Here is a 17,612-nt window from a genome sequence, read left to right as displayed (position 1 = left end):
ACCTGGGCTCTAGTCTAGAACTTAATTCCAACTTTGGAAGTACAGAATACTATCTGAAGCAGAATTAAAGCCTTGCAGATATAAAAGAGGACAAAGTTATTTTCTTTCTTCAACGACCTAAAGTGGAATAATTTGCTAAAATTACTCGTGCCACACCAGACAATCTCAAGGGAATAAACAGTTGGCAAAGTCTCTTAACCCCTCTGGACACATGCTTTCCTACTGTGATCACCAATGCAGGCTCCAGGGAAAACCACATGAAAGTGGAGGGCCTCTGAGGCAAAAGAGAAGGCTTGAATAATTGCACTGATATCAGAATTCGAACTTATCAGTACTGGTAAAACATGGGGGGGAAAGTGATTTCACAATGTTCGTGTTAAAAAGCTAGAAGCCAAGAGTGCTCAAATACCTGACAAGGACATAATAAAGGGTGAAAAGAAAAGTGAGTTTAAGTATATATTACCTTATAAAACATTCTGTCGCCAAAGCGTAACATCTCAGCAAAGGCATTGAGCCAACAGTGCAAAAAGGAAAAAAAAACAAGTAACTGTGCCAGTACACCTAAAATAAAACGAACAACACTGAGTCTTTCCACGTAGACGTTAATGATGTCACCACCTGTCTAACTCAAATAAAAATTATTATTCCAGCTTACCCATTCCAGAGATTACAGTGTTCTTCGTAAATTATTTTAGTTTTACAAAGTAACTTCCTTCCAAATGGGTTTTACAGATGACCAATGACCCAGCCTGTTTTTGACAGAAATGCCTAGATGTATGGCTTAACTTGATACCCAAGGCCCTTTCAAATGTGGCCCTCACGCATTCCTATAAACCAGTTTAAAACGGGGGGAGATTCTGTCTCCCACCTCCCAAGGGACATTTGGCAACTCTGGAGACATTTTTGGTTGTCGCAACTCAAGGCACAAAGTCCCCCGAAACAAAGAATTACCCAGGCCTACATGTCCATAGTGACAAGGGCACTTAGCTCCAACTCCACTCTCAGTGCTGCAAACACCCCCCAACTGGACTTCGGCCGTTCTAAAGTCAGTCTGTGCCTTTGCATCCATCCCACTACCCGCAAGCACCTTCCCACCACTTCTCTGGCAAGCGATTGCCTATTTATCTCCAATACCGATGTTGAATGTCATCTCCAACATGAAACAAAGTTAATCAGCACTTTGTTTATCCTCCTTATGTAGTATATACCACACTACGATGTAAAACACCCATTTACATGCCCACCCCTTTCATTCACTTATTCATTCAAACGATATTTATAAAGCATCTGCTGTGGGTTAGAGAACATGGGAGAGACTGTGACTGGCTGAGTAGCTGTAAGACACAATCCTTGATCTCAAAGAATTTGTAGCCTGGTGAGGAAGACACACAAGTATGTAACACATACACTATTAGAGGGACAGATAACAAACTTACTGGAGTAAATCTTGGTGAGCAACCAGAGAGAGAAGGAAGAGAGCAGGTGATCATGGAAAATGTTACTAACATTTCATCAGTAAAGTGAAGAGTAAAGAAAATGGTATGTATAATTAGACTGCAAGCTTCCAGAGGGTAGACAGTATGTCTTGTAATGCTGTGTCATCAGCACCGGAAATGTAGCAGGGAATGAAGCAAGTCAGAAGAAGTGGTTAAGACCGAAGCATGGATGGAGAGACAGAAAATGAAGAGTGGCAAGGGGGGATTTTAAGACACGGTCTACAACTGACGGTGTTTCGTGGAGACCAGAATCAGGGCTGTGGCACCCACTGGGTTTAGAATCAGGAAATTCCTAGTGATTTTATCAAAGGCTATTTCAGTGGCCTGGTTGGATTGGGAGCAAGACGATGGGGAATAAAGCATAAATATGCATTACCTGGTCAGAGAAAGCAGCTTGAGTGAAAGCCAGAAGACCAGTGATAAAAATGGGCCTAAGACCAAAATATGCTGCATTTATGGAAAGATCAAGATGGGTACAGATATGCAGACGAGTTTATGGTGAAAAGCAGGTAAATCAAAGGTACAACAGCTCTCTATTTTCCTTGCAATTTAACGAGTGGCCAAATTCAACAGCACCCTCATTACCTGGCAACATGGAGTTAAATATACAAAGGACCAGAACACGAGCACTGAAGGGCTCCTGCTTGATATTCCGAAACAGGGGGGCGCAGAGCCTTTCGAAGATGTAGTACATGTAAAACAAGCAGCCGAACACCTGGAACAGCAAAGGTGTGGGTGTCAGAATGAGGGCTTGACGAGGAAGGCTGGCGATTTTCCTTAAGATACACGTGACCCGGAATGTTTACATATTTTCTTTTAACAGTAGTGCAGCATGAGACTGCCGAACTGTGCCCCTCAGGTGTTACTCCACACCTGGTTTCTACCACACCTTTCCCCAAACCTTGACCAAATGGCATTTTTTAAAGATCAGACCCTTAGGAACCTGCTTTTCCTGCTACATGAATCCATAACAAAAAAATTTACCTCGTAAGTGGGTATTGATTGAGACAAGAATTTGAAATGGAATCTTCTGGGATTTGATTCCAATAAGGGGTGGAGGAGAGCTGGGGGGAGTGTCAGATCCTACCCACCCACATATATAACCAAAAATATAAAAACAGGAAGGGAGAGGGAAATTAATGAAACTGAAGTAACCAAATGGAATTACCTTCATTAAAATAAATTGTTTTAGATGTGAAGAAAATTGTTTTTGATGTTGGCAAAGCAAACACCGTTCACTATACTGGGAATCATTTAAAAACCTTGGGAAGTGCTGTACAGGTCCCCACTGACACCCCTTTACCAATACTCTAAATAGATTAAATGATCATAACGGATTCAAATCCTCATCTCCCCCCAACTGCCAAACCTTAGGAAGGAGCGGGGAGAAAAACTTACCTGGGCAAACTGCGTAACGACGTAACCCCATCTGATAGTGGGGGTCCTACAAAGGAAGCAACAAAGTAAGTTTTCTAGATAAAACACTGAACCTTAACGAAAATCCTCACAGTATTTTCCCACGTACAACACTTTTTGGCATAGGAGATGCTTGTATAATTCTGTCCCAAATAACTGTGAGCAAGTGGGGTTGCTAGAATCACCATTTGGGGCTCCCCGGGCAGCGAGGACATGAAAACGCACTCTCTAGTCCCTGGAGCCCTCCGTGAGCGGCCCCTCCCTGCCCCCCTGGCCACCCGCCCCCACAGTTAAGGTGCTCACTGCCTCTGTGCCTCTCGGTGTGAGTGCCGTTACCTGGGATAGCTGTCCCGGTAGATGAGGGTAGGCGCGAACAAGAAGTACAAGTACTGGTTGACTGTGGGCACTGGGATGGTGCCTGGGAGGGAAAACTGTGCTTAGGTCAGGAGCTCTCAGCAAAACTAAACAGGGAAAGCAAGACCAGAAGAGGGAAGCAAAAAAATGACCTCCCCAAATAGCGACTTCTTATTCTGGTAATAACACAGCAATTCCTCCACACTGAGTTATTCCTGTGACTTACAGGTTAACTCCTAGAGCTTAAAGCAGCAATTCAAAGAGTCAAAGAGTAATAAGCACACATGGGCATAGTGAGTATATTAACATTCTACAAAAATTACCCAGACTTACAAGTGACTAATGATCAGTGGTTTTTGTATTTAACTGACAAGTTGTATTGTTTATTTGGCTATTTCATTTAATTATTTTTCAATTACAGTATTCTGTCTTTTACTGCCATCCCAGCCCACCGCCCCCCGGACCCCCCTCCTCCCTCCCATTTTCACCCCCCTTAGTTGTTGTCCATGTGTCCTTTATACTAGTTCCTGTAAATCCTTCCCCTTTTCCCCCTGAAATTCCCTCCCCTCTCCCCTCCGGTCACTGTCCCCCTGTTCTTTATTTCAGTGTCGTTGTTTTTATTTTGCTTGCTTGTTTGTTTTGTTGTTTTGCTTCCTGTTAGAGGTGAGATCATATGGTACTTGTCTTTCACCGCCTGGCTTAAAAATATGGAACGCTTCATGAATTTGCATGTCATCCTTGCACAGGGGCCATGCTAATCTTCTCTGTATCGTTCCAATTTTAGTATATGTGCTGCCGAACCGAGCACATGATCAGTGTTTTTAAAAGGCAGGTACCAAGGCAAAACAGAAACAATCAGGAAATACTGACACAGTCTTCCAAATCGATGGGGATCCTGTATATTTAAAATCAAACATAATTCTGCAAAATGCAACAGGCCATCCCAGGAAACACCGAGGGCTGAAATACCCTATGAATAACCCTTTGATGTAGCAGAACCACCTACTTGATTTCTCCTTAGCTGAACTCAGCACCCGAGGCACGTTTTCTCTGAAAAATGAATGGGCCTTCATTATGAAACGGATCTAAAAAAGAAGGGGAGAGGGAGAAAATCGATTAATGTAAACAATGATCTCCTACCCTTGTCTTCTCTCATACAAGCAGCTCCAGAACACTAGATTACAGTCACGATAAGGAATATTTTAATACTGCACATGCCAACTCAAGTTCACTTTTATGGAATAAAGCAAATGAAAAACCTCTGAAGAAAGTTGTGATACTGACGTACTATTCTGCATCTAACGGTGCTACCACAGGCATATTAGAAATAGAGAAATCAGAAGCCTATTGAAGGAAAGCCTCCTGTCACGGGCCTTTCCATCAGCCGAACACAGCACATGGACAGCCGACACAGGGAATCCGAAGGGGGTGCATGAACGAAATAAATTCCTTCTTTACATGGGAACGGCTATATGACGAAACAATGACTCATGCCATTTCAAAGGTTTTTAATTACAAAAATATTTTACAGCACAGGCAACTACTACAAAAAGTATTCAAGAACAAAATTTGAACTCATCCAGGAAAGTCCAACAAGATTTCGATTATGGGAAATCAGAGAACACAGAAGCTAGAACAAGTTTATGAGATGAACTAGTTTAACATTTTAATTTCAGACAATGGCAAAAGAACCAGATACAGGAATTTATCCAACTGAAACTACTAAAAAGAATAGAACCTCAGTATTATGCTTCAAATAATGACGGAATTGGTGTTGCTATACCAATCATTTTAACTGAGCACAGCACGGCACTGGGCAGTGTGCGGGACCTCACCTGTTCAAATATAATAATGCACCGGGAGGCGGGGGGCAGCTTATACGCCAACACAACGTATGTGGGCCCGCACCCTAGAACGGCAGACTGGAAGGCGACGAACAGCAAGCCGTGGAAGAAAGTGTGCATCACCGGGTGCGCGCTCTCCCTGTAGCTTCTGGCCCAGCGCTGGAAGATGAAATAGGGCACAGCAAGCACACTCAAGAACATGGCCGACCATGTGAACATGACCACGGGGAACTGGCCGAAAGCGTAAAATATAAGACTGAACTCAAGCACCAGCCTGGGGGGGAAGCACAGAGGAAAGACACAAAAGCACATTTTTTAAAGTATGCATTGACTCACAGATTTCAAAACTTTCAGGCCCAAAACTCAACTTTGGGAAACCCAGCACATTACTGTGCTGGACGGAGAATGGCCTGTGAGACTGCTTCCCAGCGTATTCCAACCAACTCTCTAGAAGCCCCAGGCTCACAGGTCTTTGAACATCACACGCCTAAGGTAACTAAAACGTTAAGACTTCGGACTTCTCAAAGGCTGGATTCTCACATCAGTACATTTTAAACTCTAAAATATTCTATGGTGAAGTTAGTATTTAAATTTAAAGTATTCAAATAGCAATCACTGTTAGGTACAAAAGATTTTTCAGAAGAAAATAGGTATAATTAAAAAATCTATTAATGTAACATTACCTCCAAATTTAATTTTCTAATAAGCATACAGTTCAGTGTATGATTACCACAGTCATTTTTTATAGTTATAATTTGATTTTTATATTAAAAAGAATTGTTTCTTAAATGTTAAATTCTAATAAGCTACTTATTTTTAGTACCAATCTGAAATGCATACCAAAGTAGAAAAATCGGTAAGTCCTGTATATAAAATTCTCCCATTTAGGAAAATTGTCTAGAAACTAATTATAGTCTCTTCAAATAGACCATTTAAAAAGTAGAAGTAATGAAACTTCTAATTTCCTTCTTAATTATATTTTTTTAAGAGAGAGGAACCTCAACCTCAAATCAGCTGCTTTGGAATTTTCTGAAGCAAATTTAACCCAATGACCTTCTACCGAAACGTCAACACAGTGAAAACTTCCAGCACCCTGTGAGTCCAGCAGCCCTCCATCCTCGTCTTACCTCCCTTCATCGATGTAATCTACCGCAAGGGTGCTGAGGGCAAAGAGAATGAGGAGGGCAATGAACATGTGATATATTGTTCTGATGTGGTCCACCTCGAACAGCTCACTGCAAATGCAGACACACCATATATTAAAGACGTTAAAGCGGTCCAGAAGACCCTTAATACACCCTTCAAAAACCTCTCAAATAGCAACCACAGAACAGAAAATCTGATGTGGAGACAGCAAATGACACCACCAAGGTAACCACATGGAAGAGCTCAGGACAGGGCCCTTTCCGAGACAATGATAACGCTTCTTTTGTGTGTTCTTGAAAACCTACCAGAAGCCTGTTTTCTGAGGTAGGCAAAAGGCCATTCACTGAAAACAGGGAACATGGAAACCATTTATTTTAAATGCTAAAAAACTTCTTTAAAAAATCCTATTCTTACATTCCACTCCATATCCATTTCCAAGATGTTAAGATTGCATTTATATAATATAGATGATAATCAACTACCATCCTACAAGTCTATACAAATGCTTTTACAATCTTCTTTGATCTTTTCTTTAAAAAGGATTTTATTTATTTATTTATTTATTTATTTATTTATTTTTAGAAAGAGGGGAAAGGAGGGAGAAAGAGAGGGAGAGAAACATCGATGTGTGGTTGTCTCTTGCACTTCCCCAACCAAGAACCTGGCCAGCAACCCAAGCATGTGCCCTGCCTGGGATTCGAACCAGCAATTCTTTTGTTCACAGGCCGGTGGCACTCAATCCACTGAGCTACACCAGTCAGGGTTATACAATGCATTTTAAAAGAAAAGCACATTAATCACTTAAGAGTCACCAGCCAACTATTTCAGGTGACCCACACTGATGCATGTTAAATTACAGCAGTATTCCAATGGAATGAATGAATGAAGAATCTACTTATAGAACATTACAGAAGAAGTATTAATTACATACTCAAAGTGCACCCACCTTTCATTTTCAGTTCACAAATGATGTCGCCACAATTAATTTCCATTGCCTGATTTTTTAAATAAATCCCACACAATAAGGGTTTAAAATAACTACTAAGTCTGATAGAACTATCAAGTCTCTAAGCTGGCTAGCCAAAGAATAAATTAAAAAATGAATGTATCAAGCCCTGGCAGGTGTGGCTCAGTTGGTTGGAGCATCGCTCCGCTCCATCAACTGAAAGGCTACAGATTCAACTCCTGGTCAGGGCACACACCTACGTTGCGGGTTCTGTCCTGGTTGAGGCACATGCGAGAGGAAACCAGTCGATGTTTCTCACGCTGATGTTTCTCTTCCTCTTTCTCCCTCCCTTCACCCCTCCCCAAGCATATCCTCCAGTGAGAATTTTTTTTAAATTAAAATTAAAAAATCAATATACAAGAAGGCAGCAACAGCAAAACTCTCTTGATGTGGTTTACCTAAATAGAAAACTTTGTTCTAGTGCTTTGAGTAACCAGTTCTCTGCAGCACAACGTCAAGGAATTTACCAAAGGGCAGAGAATCATTCCAATTCCTAATGGCTCCTGTAAACTAGCTGCAGAGTCAGGGGATCAAAAAGAAAGAGCAAGAGACACAGTGAAGTATGGAAACCAGTGATTCCTATGAATATAGACAGAACAAAGTAATTAAATATGCACAGATTAAGCAGTGATTCCAACAGAGAATAGTGTTTTTAAATTCAAACTAATAATTAACAAAAGCACAAAAAATACTTACTCTAAGAGGGATCGCCTTGAAATAAAAATCTTTCCATGTTCTGGAGGTGCTCTCAGATCTCTGGGAAGAGCAAAAATTAAAACAAAATCTAAGTACTTTAAGTGTTGTAAGAAATTAAACCTAAGAATGAGAAAAAGAGTATCACCAACTACAGCAGGTACAATTAATTAACTGCCTGTCCCAGGAGTCAGTCACTAGGATCACCATTCTACACATTACCTCATTTGCCCCCTCTGAACCGTGCGGACGAGGGCAGAGGACCACCCGGGGAGGGGCATGAGCTGTGAGGCACAGCTAAGAGGCTTGAGTTCCTGACGTCACACAGACATGCACTCTTGCTTCTCCCCCTAAGGACACAGATGAGCCCCTGGCCATACTTATTCCAGTTAACACACACACAGTTACTGATCTGTCCTCAAAAACGCACTGATATTTATGATACCCTCTCCGATGTCAAAGGACTTCTGACAATCCCCAACAACCTCCTGACCTTAAAGGCTGCCTCCAGCTCCTGAAATCTGTTAGCATCTAGCATGGTCATGTTCTCTGGGGCCTTCTGCAGTACCACGGGCACTTCCGTTGACTGTGCCTGGTTAGAACTGTCCTCCAGGACGGGTGGGACAGAGACCACCGAAGCAGAAAGCCACGGAAAGCACAGGATGGCAAACCAGCACACACTGGCCTTCAACAGCCTTCCCTCCATGCTCTGGATGACTGACCAATTAGAAGAATACAGACTAATGCACTTTATTAACAAGGATCACAGAGAGTGCAACTGAGACGCAGTGTCACGCTGTGGTGAAGAGCAGGGACTCAGGGGCTCTGGCTTCAAATCCCCACTGTGGAACGCTGGACAAAACTGCACTGCTCTGTGCTCCAGGTTCCTCATCTGTAATAGGCAGAGTCATAGTGCCCACCTCACAGGGTCACTGTTCCGTTTAAATGAAAAGCGCCGAAGTTCCAGCAGAGTCTGAAGTATGCACATTTGTTACAATCCATATATTAAGATGAAGAAAGCCGCCCTTCCGGTGGTCAGATAATTTGCCCAAAGCCACACTCAGCTAATGACAAGGGGCGCCAGGGTGTGGGCCCAGGTCCCCCTACCGCCGTCCGCACCCTGACTGCTGCGCTGGACTACAGCAGGAGGCTCCTGCATTGAAAGAAACTTGCTCGCGCACACTTACTTAGCTCTGTAGTTGTTCTCTCCCTCCAGGACAGAAAAGGTCGTGAGAGCGCATCCACCACTGTCCAACGATGCTGATTTTTCAATGAGATTGGTCACAAAATCGTCAAAGTGAGTGCCAACTTCCTTCATAAAATATGGCTTTAACTCCTAAAGTTGTAAAACAAACATTAAAACTAACACGTGCTTACGGGTTATTAACATTTTTCTCAAGGGTTCTCTTAAAGAGAGCTGAATTAAAGAAATCCATTTGAGGTGAGTGCGCAGGAGAAGAGAAAAATGATTTCTGTCTCTTTTAAAATACCATTTTAAGCATAAATCAAGATAATAAAGTAATCTCCTACTAAAGGAACTACAAATAATAGACAAAACCAAAACGACAGAAAGGACAAAGATGACAGTCTACTTTTTTTTTCCTCTTCAAAGTTTTATCCGGAAAATAACAGAAAGTAAAAATCAGTATGAGTATTATTTTAGGTCCCCCTTCTCCTCCAGCACCCCCTTCACCCAAGTACCCACTGTTTATATTTCAGATCATGTCATTTCTGTACATTACCAACATTTACATAATGTTCCTTCCTACCTCCACAGCTGTACGTTTACCTAACTCTAAGTATATTTTCATAATATAAAATTCTTATATATTTTCATCCCAGACTATTTTTAACATACAGTTTTTGAAAATTGTATGAAGCAAAACCAACATTTCTTTGGATTATAACAGGCTACCTGCTGTAGATGCTCAGATTATAAATGTTGCTATTTTTAAACTGGCAGGACTCATCTACATAAAAGAAAACAAAGTGTTACTTACTAATTCTTCAATGAAAAAATTCCTCTTTCCTTTAAGTAAATTACTTAGGCTAAACCGAAACTATCTGAAGTAGCGTTTTCTATGTTCTATTATAAGAGTTTCACCATGACCTTTAAAAATAAAGCCAAAAAATATCAATGTGTCTAATGATCCTATATACGAGGCCTTTCAAACTGCTGTCTCTCATAGTTCCCAAATGCCTTTGGGGGCCAGGGAGAATACACTAAGGTCCCACCTGTCACCAGACAGCCGAGACGGAGATGGGAAATACAAGACGTGCACCAATAAGTAACAAACAGGAGTTTCACAGCGCAATGCAACCACCAGTGACACTTAAACAACATACAGCAGTTCGGCCAACAAAGATACAAGGATGAGATGGTTGGAAATGTCTTTCTGAGCTGGGAATGGAGCTGAAACCTTGAAGAGCAGGACTTAATTTTAAGTGAAAAGTGGCAGAAGGAGACAGTATGATAAAAAGCAGAGAGAAGCAAAGTAGAAGTCAAACCAGAAAACGTAAATGTTGTAGTCTGGTTTTAAGGACGAAATACAGGAGTATGCTCCCTGAAAGAAAAATGGTTCTTATAAAATCATTTAAAAAAATAAATAAAATTATTTTTTCAGATTAAGGTTCTCTAATAGTACTTCATTTTCATTCCTGTTTGTTCCATTTCAATTATACGCCCCTCTTCATTCCGAAATTTTCAATAGGATGTTTCCCTAACCAAAACACAACTACCCCCAACCCCTGCAAAATGACATAAGAAAAAAGGTTCTCTTCTCATTGAATCTCTAGATGTGGACTGGGTAACACACAAAGGGCTTTTCCCAGCTACAAAAATGCCCCCGTGGGGAAGTACACTAGAAGAGAAGGGAGAGAACGTGTCCGTCCCACCGAGGGCTGGACGCTGAAGACTGCTCTGGGCACAGGAGGCACCACAAGGCACAGAGTCGAGTCCCTGTGCGCCCTGGTTTACAGGACAACAAAGCAGGCCAGGTGGTGTTATGCAAAGAAATTGCGGGGGGGGGGGGGAGTATTTCTCATGGAGAGGGTAGGGCAAGCCTGAAGATGAGATGACAGTGACGATGCGAAGGGGTTAAGTGGGCCAAAGTCGGTGGATCTCTGTGGCAAAGAACGAGGAAGAGAGCGGCAAGGGTGTACAGAGCCCCGAGGCAGGAACCCCCTTGGCATGTGCCATAAATAGCCACAAGCGGGACTCCACGGCTGAAGCAAGGGGGTGATAAGAAGGGAGCTCGGGAAAGAACCGGAGGTGGCAGGAGCGTGTCTAAACCACGTAAGCTCTTAACACTTCACCCCTTACTCCTACCCATCAGCCCACTGACGCTTCTTATGAATTGTACCCATTTCTTGTCTCCTCCCTCCTGTTCCTTTCAGTTCCCCTCCCACTCTAGAATGCCTACCTTTTCTTCTCTTACAGCCCCCCACAAACGAGGGTATACCTTGTTATCCCAACTCACGGTCGGTTCTCGGGGACTGAACCGATTCGGATCCCAAGGGGCACTTCCATTCCCCAGCACCTGTGCTGGGGAACAAGCCACACGCAGCCTGCCCTCCCAGAGCTCACTGTCTACCAATGAGGAAAGACATAACTCATTGCCTGTGTGGCGAATGCCACACAGAACAGCTGACAGTGACAGGAGAACCAAATGAGAAAGCAGAAAAATAAAAACCACAGGCATCTCAACAGCACAAGGACTAGAACAAGGGGGTAACAGATGTCTCCTTGGTGAGTTTCTCTCACAACCTCCCTCCCCATTCTCTGGCTCCAACCTCTGATGCGGCAGACAGCGAGGAACACTGCTTGGGTCTGCTGAGCTCCAAGGTCCCTATCTAAGTACTAATCCCTGTCCTTTTCTCCTGCAGTGGAAGTTATAGGTGAGTAGTCCATAGATTCGTACTTGAGCTAGTACAATAATAAGGAAAAGGATGTTTTTAGTACTAATAATAAAGAAGTAAAAGAAACAACGAGTTTTCAGCCAGGCAGACCTGGGTTCAAATTCTGCCTCCACCCTTGCGTGGCCTGAGGCAAGCTATTCGCTCGTCTGAGCAGTTACATGTGCACAGAATTGAGATGAATAACATCTAACTCACTAGACTGTTGTGTGAACTTTAAAAAAAGCCCAAAACAAACAAAAAAAATGCTGCAAGACACACAGCACAGTTATCACTACAGATACTTGTGGCTCCAACTCCTCCCCGCCCAGTCGGAGCTGGCCTCTAACAAAAGAAACAAAATAATGTCCAATAAAACAGCAGTGGGAGCCAATTGTCATTCAGTGCCATTAATATTAAAAGGTAACTACTTAAACCCGCCACATTCCTGTACATAGCACAACACTAACTAGGTGCCTGACACTCCTTTTTTAACGCCTCCTTCCTTCTCTGAGGAATTTGGGTGCTGGTGGGAGACGAGGAAGGGCACTGCTGGGGCCCCTGGAAGTTTCCTTGGCCGCCTCCTCCCACGGATCCAAACACTGATGAAAACTGGGAGGGGAAATGGAAAAGGCAACACAGGAAACGCTCCCTCTGCCCCCTTCTGAGTCCTTCTACAATATCAAACTGGCCTTGATTAGAAACTCAAAATGTGATCACAGTAAATCTGAGTAATGTCTCATCTTTATCAGTAACCTGACGAGGAGGTAGAAAGTGACGGCTTTCCAATTGGCTCATCTTCCCAATCTCACCTCTGTTCATTTCACCCAGCCCAAGGCAGATGGACAGAAGGACAACAGAAGAAAGATGGCAAGCAGTTACCTAGAAACTAGAAAAACCAGTGCTTAATCTATTAAACAGAATTATTATATTTTAGAACTCAAAGAAATACCATTTTTAAAATAAGTAGCCAAAATGGATAATTTCTCAGATTCTGGGAACAGGGAACCACCACCATGAAGCGAAGACCCTCTGGCTGGGACACACAGTGAAGTCTCGCCTGGGGACCCGAGATGAAGCCAGACACAGGGTCGTGGGAGTAGATCGTGATGGACCTTTAAGTCATTTTAGTAAGTTTTCATTTTATCTTAAGGGCAACTGGGAACCTCCGTTTTAATAAACTCAAGGTTTATAAACATGTTCAGACTTTTAGAAAGATAAGTCTTCCACAAAGGGTTCCAAGCAGAGGTTATTTTGGAATGAATCTTAAAATAAGAAAAGAGCAGGGTCACTCACGGATAGATAAAAACAAGCCTTTCAAAGGCATCAAGGCGTGAAAAAGACTGGAAAGTAGGCTGACAGAAACACACGGTGAGACACAGCCCGGCTCCACACGGTCGGACTGCAGGCCGTGAATCACTTGTTTCTCTGAGTCACTGCCTGGCTCTGCACAGAGAAGCCTCTAACCTCGTAGTGGCTCGGAGCCAGAAACTTGAACTTTTGGGGCAACAAAGGCAACGGAATGGGTAACGACACAGTGTGTGAGCCTGACACTAAACTGACTCCCCCAGAGAGGCCTCTCTCTGACAAATCACCCCGCCGAAGACACTGTGCCTTACTCTTCCCCTTCAGTGCACTTAAAACGATTCCAATTTCTATGTATCTCTATTTTTTGGTGTCTTAAAGTCTGCCTCCCCCACCTGACTTCAAACACCATGTCTGTTTGCTAATCACTGTATACCCAGCTCTCTGCAAAGCACCTGGAAAGACTGTGGGTGTTAAACATATTTCCAAACAGCTTTTGAAACCAACCCCTGGCCCCTATACTCCTATCCACACCACTGAGGGGCTTATTCAGTGTCTATTATAAAGCAGAAAGGAGTCATCTTAAAAAACCACCCAGCTCTGATTTCTTTCTAGAAGCTATGAAAGGAAAGGAACTAAAATCCACTTGTTTTTATTATTGGTAATGGCTATTATTTATTGAATGGCTGCTATATGCTAGATGCTGTCTTGGGGGCTTTTATATATTAGTTTTAGTCTTCAGAGAACCTTTGAAGTAGACAATATAATTCCTCTTACCTATGGGAGATCTAGGCTTGAATAAGTCAAGTGAAGTGACCTGCCCAAGGTCACAGAACTTGTAAACTATACAACCAGGATCAGAACCCTGACCTACATTACATTCACATTTATTGTTCACATTACATTACACTGTTTTCCAGTGGAAATATTTTCTACATAATTAGCACCATAAGGAGAAGAGCAAACCCCTGCCCCCAAAGTTAATGATATACATGTAGCCTGAAAATGGCAGGTTATCCCATAAAAGGTTAAGGTGTTATTTAGCTTAGTTTTTTTCCAAACATCTCATTTGAAAGAATCGATACAGAAGAGGTTTACAGTCCTAAATAGTGCACGGTAACCAGCTCTTCCATACTGAAAAGAAAAAACTTGTTTGGCAATAAGTCTTAAGATAATTATTGTACCATCCTTAAGAGAGGAAGCCAAAGTTTCAAGATAAAGCAAAAACTAATGAGATTAGAGCTCTGAATTATATAAAAATCCCTTTTTATTTAAAATAAAATTCATACTGGCTGTCTCCCAATTCAAATTAGACTACAACAATTTTATCAGTCTAATGAGTTGAAACACATTTATCTTAATCTTCTTAGGTAGATTAACTATGCAAATAGCTTCCTATACTGCTTCCCATCATCTTTACCCACCCCCTTCACTTCTTTATGAGTCACCATTCAACACAGACACCAGAAAGTCCTTATTCCTAGCAGTTAACAAATACTAAGACTTTCTGGGCAGAAAATATTTAGACTTCTCTCTCCAGGAGTCTGCCAGTAAATCAAATAGACTGACACTGTCCAAAAACGCTTTTAGCAGAGATTACGAGAGTGAGTGACAAGCCGTGAGAGGAAGTCCTCACTTGCAGACAGGCCGTCAGCGTCTGACTCATTACGGTTTCTGCATTTATCGGTTGGGCAACAGCATACTACATCAAGGCGAGAAACAATGCTTGAAATGCTGTATGAGAAGCGAACGAAGTATGTGGCAACAAATATGTATTTTTAAGAAGTAGAAATAGGAGTGGTTCATCCTTTAGAATTTCACATTATACCTAACATTTCCTCCATAAAACTGTGCACATTCATAAAAGTTCTACAAATACTGGTAAGAAAGACTCTCCCTCTTCTCTTCCCCCCACTGCCACTTTTCTCTGGCAACGGTGTGAGCCCTGCCCTTCCCACACATGCCCAGTTCGCCTGCTCACAACCTGACACGCCGAGGAGCTTGGGCAGGGGGGCTGGAGGCCTCGTTAACCGAAGGATTCAGAACTATCTCAACTCCTGCTCCTCAAGTCCTTTCCCTTTCCAAAGTGTGAGTGCCCAGCTTCTCCCAGGATTCTGAGACACAGTAATACCAAATATGCTTCACTAAGCCAAAGTGAGTTTCTGTTATTTGCAACCAAAAGAAAAAACTGAAATAACCTAATGTTAAAACACAGCTGATTTACCTATTAACGTAAGTTGGTTGGGACTTAATCATGAGAAATGACTCCCTTGGACTGTTCCAAGGTCTTTTAAGTCTTATTACAACACAATTCTAAGGATTTCACAAGGTCATGGCGCAGGATTACACAACATCCTGTGACCCCAACTAGCACTGGGGCTTTCGCTAATTCAGTACTTGAAACACTTTCATGAAAGCATTTAGACCAGGAGTGACCTTCAGAGATTCCAGGAGTTTAACCCCCTGATCTCGGCCCACTGATGGCACAGCCTCTCTGCCTGCTCTTCCCCTGGGACTAAAGAGCCTGCCAGCTGCCTGACAACCTTCCTCACAGCTCTGCATGCGTGGAGCTCCTCTAGCTACGCACCGAAATTCTCAGTTCTCTGGAGGCTGCCAGATTTAGCACATAAAAATACGAGCATGCCCAGTTAAATTCAATAAACAACAAATAACTTTTTTAGTCTGCCTTGAACACTGACTGCAAAGACTAACAAGCTGTTGTCTGCTTATCTGAACTCACACGTAAGCTAGGCACACTGTACTTGACCTCACAACTCCTGTCCTGCGGGGCTGAAAGAGCACCCCCGGAAGACCTACAGACTGCCCATTCCCTTCCCAACGGGAAGCAGTGCGCTAGCAGCTGAAGAGTACGTCAGCTGCGCAATTACGACACAGACAGCTGGGCCAGTATCCTCACTTTAGAAATTAGGGGGAGACTGTCCAGTGAAGATGAGTGACAAGTGGGCTACCAGGAGAACCCATCACAATTAGAGCAGCGATTTTCAACCGGTGTGGGGCAGGAACTTTTAAAGCATGCAATTCCTGACTGCTTAGTTAGGGGTACCATCCCTTAGACTGTCAAATTAAAAAATGACAACAGTCAACACAACAATAGCCACCCAATATGAATGAATCAAAATTACACCTTTTTGTCAGATAGTAAGCAAAACTATGCATTTTCCGGCGTGCCACAGATTGTTAGTAATCAGTTTATGTGTGCCGTGAGATGAAAAGGTTCAAAGCCATGGATCAGGGGTTTGGAACTTCCACTCCCACCCTGCAAAACCCAGGAGGCCCCAGCTTAGTTCTGAGAGTTCCAGGAACACATGCTCCGGCCCACCAGGCCCCAGGCTGCCTGCCTGGGGAAAGATCCTCTCTTTGCTCAGGCCCTCTCCCTAAGGCTCTCTTCATCTGGCTGACTCTTATCCTTTGTAATAAATCGGTAATCTAGTGAGTAAACAGGTTTTCCTGAGTTCTGCAAGCCATTCTGGCAAATTCATCAGCTCCAAGGAGTCTGATTTAGAGCCAGTGGGTGAGATGTACAGATGACTATCTGAACCGGTAACTAGCATTGAGCTGGAGGGGGTCGTTGGAACCTCCAATCTGCAGCCAGATGTCAGAAGCACAAGTAACCTAGGCTTGCTTTGAGGTTACCTGGAAGGGGAAGGCAATCCTGTGGGACTAAGCCCCTTTTTACCTGCAGAATTGGGTTTTTATCTCCAGGTGGACAGTATCAGAATTCAGTTGAATTCTTGGGACAGCACCCTCGCTGGCATCTGAGAATCGCTTGTTGGTGTGGAGGGAACCCACATCCTCATGTTACAATTGGGTCCAAGAGCCCCATTCAAATAGGATGCTGAAAATATCTAAACCTGTTATTCCAAATAAATGCATTTGTGCGTGCATGTACATACAACTAAATTAATAGATAGAAACAGGGCTATTTCATCTACAACATTAGGTATGTAGAGATTCACGTTGGCCAATAAATTCCAGAAGTTATATTCTCAGGGCAAAACAGAGGCTGCCTCGGATGTAAAGTCAACTTACCTTCAAGCACAAAGAGTATTAGATTATATTTTTAAAAATAGCTCTGTGTCCTCCAGCATTTCCTGGGGGTGCCGCTCAACTCTGACCTGCAGAGCTGTCCGCCTGGCCCAAAACGGCCCCCGCTGTTGATTTTGAGTTGATATTTCTTCCACCTTCCTGACACATTGTTTCTAGATTCAGATTCCACTGGAAGCCTATTATTTCTATGACCCTTGCTACTTTCACAAAGCACTTAGACATTCGCACAGAAATTGAACTCTGATATGGTTCACTAAAACCAAGTTTTGCTGGTAAAAGTCAGGAAAGTGACAGTGATGGATGGGAGAGCAGAGAAAAGGGCAAGCTGGTCCTTAGGTGGAGGGACAAGGTGGCAGACCTTACGTTCCTGTTCCACAGCAGGACGACGTC

The 17,612-nt window shown here is 42.9% G+C and overlaps 1 protein-coding gene and 1 non-coding gene across 4 annotated transcripts in view; both read right to left on the bottom strand.

Moving 5' to 3' along the window:
• The window catches only part of SOAT1 (sterol O-acyltransferase 1), a 48,814-nt gene that overhangs the window by 6,803 nt on the left and 24,399 nt on the right, over positions 1-17,612 (bottom strand). For all 3 annotated transcript variants that reach the window (XM_037145614.2, XM_037145616.2, XM_037145615.2), the window contains exons 4-12: positions 9,143-9,291; positions 7,959-8,018; positions 6,238-6,345; positions 5,102-5,384; positions 4,273-4,351; positions 3,249-3,330; positions 2,895-2,940; positions 2,082-2,211; positions 464-561 (exon numbers count right to left, since the gene is read on the bottom strand). In XM_037145614.2, the coding sequence (XP_037001509.2) occupies positions 464-561; positions 2,082-2,211; positions 2,895-2,940; positions 3,249-3,330; positions 4,273-4,351; positions 5,102-5,384; positions 6,238-6,345; positions 7,959-8,018; positions 9,143-9,291 (1,035 nt within the window). The remainder of the gene's footprint in view (positions 1-463; positions 562-2,081; positions 2,212-2,894; positions 2,941-3,248; positions 3,331-4,272; positions 4,352-5,101; positions 5,385-6,237; positions 6,346-7,958; positions 8,019-9,142; positions 9,292-17,612) is intronic.
• Positions 3,968-4,074, bottom strand: LOC119049711 (U6 spliceosomal RNA). The gene has a single exon (XR_005082582.2). It is a non-coding gene; the product is annotated as a U6 spliceosomal RNA (small nuclear RNA).

The sequence above is a fragment of the Artibeus jamaicensis genome, unplaced genomic scaffold (assembly GCF_021234435.1).
Source record: "Artibeus jamaicensis isolate MK-2021 breed Jamaican fruit bat unplaced genomic scaffold, CSHL_Jam_final contig_327, whole genome shotgun sequence".
Classification (NCBI taxonomy): Eukaryota; Metazoa; Chordata; class Mammalia; order Chiroptera; family Phyllostomidae; genus Artibeus; species Artibeus jamaicensis.
Note: the sequence above shows the minus strand (reverse complement) of the source record. Positions and strands in the feature narration are given on the sequence as shown.